Here is a 6,000-nt window from a genome sequence, read left to right as displayed (position 1 = left end):
AATTACATTTAAAATATATATTCAGATAGAAAATAGTTATTTTAAATTGTAACAATATTTCACAATATTACAGTTTTTGCTGTATTTTTGATCAAATAAATGCAGCCTTGGTGAGCACAAAATGAAGTAAAACATAAAAAAAAAACACAGAAAAGCATCAGAAAAAGTTGATAATAGGAAGATGATAGATCTTTTTAGGGCCTCCAGGACAACTCTTTTGGTCCTCAGCAACTGGATGAGGCCCATGAAAACCAGAGATACCTCATATTTTGAACAACGGGACCCTAAATGCAAGGTGAACATACTATTGAGGAACCATGTGCTTCTAGTGTATCATAAAAATTTCTCCTGCGTTTGTTCTGTGTAAGAGCCTGAAGAAGCCTCACTGTTCAGTATCTCAGAACTGCATGAGGCCTTGCTCCAACAGTAGCCAGTTATTTACTTCAAGACATTGAAGTCTGATTTAAATAGCAGAACTGAGAATCATATGTGATAGCGATTACAGTAAAGCAGGCACTCATCCACATATGGAGTTTAGCGTATCAACCGATACTGTGGAGGAGAGCAGAGGCAGCCGCCAGAAGAACAGCCCACAGTGGTTAAGGACTGGGGAACCAGAGGGGAATGTTAGGGTGCTGGGGATGATGGTGGAGGGGAGGGAGACCCCCTAATTACACTGTAAACACAGCTGTAGGGCAGCGATCATTTTCCACATGTGCCTGATTGTGTAGCACAGCTGGCAGCAGCACTCAAAAATGTTTTGGTCAAGTGTTTAGATGTGATGAAATTTGGTTGTTGCACAGCCAACTTGAAGTTGAATGAATTCTTGGTAGTTACAGGCATACTTCAGGTTGTTTGTAGCTCAATAGGATTTGACGCCATATTATCAAATGCACCTGTAATTAATACACAACTTTCAGTCCTGTTTTATGAGGTTTTTGTCTATTTTTTTTTCTACCTTGTGAGAAATGTTAGCTGATGCCTTCCATGTTTCTGCTGCATGAGTTGCGATCAGAAGGATGATAGATGCATATAAGCAGAGCTTGATGTTAAGTGAGATCGATGTAGATGACCACATTTTGCACATTTGTTGAAAGACTGTTGATGCCTTACCAATCAAGAATTTGACGTCTATCTCTGCATCTCCATCTCATCCAATAGTGCTGCAGAGGTACGTAAACCAATCGACCTCTTCGATGCTGCATCCATCAACCTTAATCCTTGGCATGTCACCTTGAGCATCTGTATGCATGACTTCTGCTTCCTCAGTTGGTGCATAAACCTGAATAACCATTGTCTGTATATGGCCTGATGGAAAGTGTATGTACATTCCAAGTTCCCATTCGGCTGATCTTCTTTGCAGTAAATTTATATTATTTTATATTATTTATATTAATACATATTGATAATTATGTATGATTATTTATTATAAAATATTATATATATTTATATAAATTATATTTTTGTAAAATAATACAATTATATAATATTATACTATATTATATAAAAATGTGTTTTTTATTAATAAATATTAATAATTATATAATTTATTAATATATATATATATATATATATATATATATAATTTTAAATAATACAATTAATAAGTATAATAACAGAAATGATAAATGATAAACTTAATAGTTTGTATATTTTATTATTTATTTTTATATGTATATTTATTTACATTATATTTGCATATGAATACTTTAAACATCCCAATAAACTTGCAGGAGGTGGTGACTGTTTTCTTTTCTTTTTTTTCTTATGTAAGGTATTTGTTTATAATTGATCAGCCATGCAACTGTATACTTTTATTGGGTAAGTAAAAGAGCTCAGCAAGTGTAATTTACCTTTTAAGAAATGTGCTTCTGTTTAATGATTACAGTCTTTAACTGCGAGCTATCACAACACAACATCTCTTGCCCACCAGAGCTCCCTGACAAAGGTTAACCGGCTATATCATCAACTGAGCCTGTCCTCACTGACACTTCAAAGCTCCTCTGCTACGCTGCAGCTCCCCGGCCTCAGGCACAACAGGGCTTTTTTACTGGTGAGAAGCCTGTCAAATTGTTCTGACAGAGGAGTACAAAAGACTGACTGTGGATTCGTGCTGAAACGGATGTAACGCTGGCACAAAGATGGTCAGGACATCCAAAATGCATTTTGAACAATTTATTTGTCTAATAAGACTCGATCCACTAGCTCTGCATGCCATATTCATAACTCTGTTAATATCTGTTACAGCTGATACCTTGCGTATAAACCTCCCGGTGTTGAGTTCTTGTCTGAACATGCATGACTGAGCTGGGAGGTGGTAAATTAGGTGAGTTGGGGGTCTGTTTGGTGCCTGAGGTCAACTCAGGGCACCGTTACAGGTGGTTGTGGTTGAACGGAGAACATTACTGAAATGCTTCACATCTCTGCCTTATCCTGTCTCCACAATCTGTGAGTGACAGCAGAAATGCTCTACTTACGACTGGCTGGGCTGCCCCTTTTCCTCTGTCTGTCCGTCTTATTCTTTCACACATACAGATACAGGCATTGCAGTTCAGTCCTCTATGTGGGTGTAATAAGTTTCCTGATTTTGATGCATTTTTTCATTGTCTTCAAAACCACAGATGTTTGGTTTACATTCCTCTGTCGAAGAACAGCATGCTGCGTTGCTATTTTCTCTCACTTTTTTTTGCCAAAAGCCGTCCCACATTAGGAAAGTGTAACAAATAGTTTTTCACAGCTGTAGGGCTTCAAAGGAGTGGAAAAGATAGATCTTTCAGAGATAAACCAGTGAGAAACATTCTTTAAACATTCATGAGATCTGTTTTAAAATAGAGGCCATTTAATTTTTTTTTTAAATAGCACACAGTTGGCTGACATTTATGGCAAATGAGAACTATTTTTGAATTGTCTACGCAAATCCTATAATCAGCATAAACATTTACAGATAAGTCAGAAAAGGATGGCATGAAAGGTGAAACCATACAAATGTCACCTTGTCTTAAAACTGAGAGGCCTAAAATTTAGTGAATCTCATCTCCTGTTAATATTTCACCATGAAATTTTTTTTGATTAGCTTATTTCTTTCATTATAACAATTGCACAAACATATTACATTGTGTGATGTGTTTATACATTGTGTACACTGTGTAATAAATAAATATATAAACTAAAAGCTATAAATAATAATAATAATAATAATAAATATGTTAGGAAGTTGTTGTGATTTGTTTTTGTAATACCCATAATTCTCAGTGGCATTAGCATGGAAGTCTGTTCCGCCACAGGATTAAAAAATGAAAAAAGTATTTGCAAAAATTTAGAATTTTGAGGAAAAAGTCAGAATAGTGAAATAAAAAGTAAGTTAAATTTAAAGTTAAATTTTCTAAAATTTACATTTTAATTTACATTTTTTATTTACAAAAAAAAAATGTTTACATCTCGCAATTCTGAGTTTATATCTTGCAGTTCTGACTTTTTTCTCTGAATTCCTAGTTTCCATCTCAATTCTGTATTTTTGTTTCCACGATGAAATAAAAAATTACAATTTTAATCTCACAATTAAATTTTTTTCTGAGATTGAATTCTGGCTTTATATCGCAATACTGACTTTTTCTTATTGCAAGAAAAAAAGTATGAATTGTGACATGAAAAGTCAGTTACCTTTTTAAAATATTGATTTATTTATTTATTGTCCTGTGGCAGAAATTACATACACATTTCGAGATTCTGCAATATTTTACTCATTTTAAATTTTTACTCATCTTCATAAATTACAGTAGCTACAGAAAATATTGTGCAATTTTATGTATTAATTTAGTTATTTCGTTAGATATTTAGTGAAATATGAACTGAGATTTGTTTAGATTTAGGCTACTGTGAGATAATATCCATCTGAGATTTTATGTGTAAATGTGTAGATTTCATGTTTAATCTAACTGAACCTTTACAAAACTAAGAATTATTACAACAACAAACGCACAAAGAACTCAAACTGGGCTCTCCAAAGCACAAAAGCTGCTCTCTTCATCTCTATCTTCGGATGTGGGACATCAGCCATACTACCAAGCGGCCATCTGTTTTTAATCACTGCTGCTCACCATTCTATGTCACTAAGATTTCATAATCACCCCTAGTATTCACACACGTGGTTTTTTAAACATATATGGCTGTGATTCTGTCATCAGAGCACTGGAGGGAGGGTTTCTAGAGGGGAGGGAGCTGAGGAGAGAGAGAGAGAGAGAGAGAGAGAGAGAGAGAGAGAGAGAGAGAGAGAGAGAGAGAGAGAGAGAGAGAGAGAGAGTGTGTGTGTGTGTTGGGGACGTTGGAGTGCGTCAGAGCGCACTGGCTCCCCTCGCTCCAAACTCACTGCATCTCCTTTCCAAGAAAACTCCTCCAGATTTTAGGAAGCCTCTGGATTGCTTTGTTTGGATGTACCGACAAATATGACAAACCATTCAAAAGAAGGATAGCGGGAGTTTAGATTATTTTATCAGCGCAAAAGGAAGGAAAGCGCCGTTACGCGTCGATTTGAGAGATTTATCCGACAATTTTGGAAGCAGTGCTCAGGACGCGAATAATGGATCGATAGTAGGCTACGAACTGCTGGGAGTGTAAAGAAGCTCCTCTAGACTCCGCGAAAGCGCAATTTTTGGTGGAATAAAGGCTCGTTACAGAGAACTCATTAGTTATATAGTGTTAGACACCGTTTCAGAACGACGTGCGCTGTGATGGATGGAGCAGTCCTCTTGATATCGATGCTGGTTTTGGTTTTCTCTGGAGATGTTTGGAGCGCGTCGTATCCTCAGCGGTATAACCTGTACGCAGGCTCCCAGACTCAGACTCAGTCTTTAAACGGGGCGAGAGCAGCGAGCAGACACAGGTAATGACACTTTTAGATCAGCAAATCAGTCTGTGCTCTCATATTCTTAATTTGACGAGAGAAAGAAAGAGGGAGAAAGTCTGTATTGTGAAAGAAGATAGACTTTCCATGTTGCTAATAAAGTACCTTAACATAGTTTATTACATTGGTTCCACTTTAATATTATAGGTAGATAGATAGATAGATAGATAGATAGATAGATAGATAGATAGATAGATAGACAGATAGATAGATAGATAGATAGATAGATATGTGCTATATTATAGAGTGTGTGTATGTGTGTGTATACTATGATAGTACCTTGTTATAACCTTTTTATACCATTATCATGGTTCTATGATAGATAGATAGATAGATAGATAGATAGATAGATAGATAGATAGATAGATAGATAGGTAGGTAGGTAGGTAGGTAGATAGATAGATAGATAGATAGATAGATAGATAGATAGATAGATAGATAGATAGATAGATAGATAGATAGATAGATAGATAGATCTACATTGCACAGAGGGCATGACAGATTACAGACCGACTGATAAATGGATGGAATATTTTACAAGTCCGGGAAGTTACAGACGTTATGCATTTTGTCTGTTTTTCCATTTATTGAGGGAATATTACCTGGAGGGCTTTAAAAAGCAAATGTGCTTTTAAATGTGTGGCACAGATGACTACATGAAAGCAAAAACCTCCCTTTATCTGACAGTGAAACGACAGGAGGTACATTTGCTGTCCATCCGAACAGCTAATTATGGCTTACTGAATGCAAGGTTGTAGTTTTTCTGGGACCCCTGTGATTTCCAAAGCCTTACAGGTCATGGTTATACTGTATGTGTCACCACCTTGGTAGTAATTAAACTAAAATCACCTTGTTTTATCTGTCAGTCTGTTGGTTCTTCAGTTCAATGCTCTCTCTCTCTCTCGCTCTCTCTCTCTCAGCCACACACACCCTCTCTGACATTGTTGTTTTGATTGTGAATATTGGGGTGTGGACGGGAGAGGTTGTCCCGGTTCTGACTGCAGACCGGGGCTTCCCCCTTTTTCTTACGCAATGCTTTCTGAAGGGTGGACAGACACGCAGGCCACATGCTAATGGTCATGAATTATGTCCTGGAATCC

The 6,000-nt window shown here is 36.5% G+C and overlaps 1 protein-coding gene across 1 annotated transcript in view; it reads left to right on the top strand.

Moving 5' to 3' along the window:
- The first annotated feature begins 4,322 nt into the window (after positions 1–4,322).
- The window catches only part of LOC132111371 (EMILIN-1-A-like), a 31,081-nt gene continuing 29,403 nt past the window's right edge, over positions 4,323–6,000 (top strand). The window contains exon 1 of the mRNA XM_059518594.1: positions 4,323–4,879. Coding sequence (XP_059374577.1) covers positions 4,728–4,879 — 152 coding nt within the window. The 5' untranslated portion in view covers positions 4,323–4,727. The remainder of the gene's footprint in view (positions 4,880–6,000) is intronic.

This window comes from Carassius carassius, chromosome 31 (genome assembly GCF_963082965.1).
Source record: "Carassius carassius chromosome 31, fCarCar2.1, whole genome shotgun sequence".
Classification (NCBI taxonomy): domain Eukaryota; kingdom Metazoa; phylum Chordata; class Actinopteri; order Cypriniformes; family Cyprinidae; genus Carassius; species Carassius carassius.
This window is presented reverse-complemented; position numbering and strand designations above follow the sequence as displayed.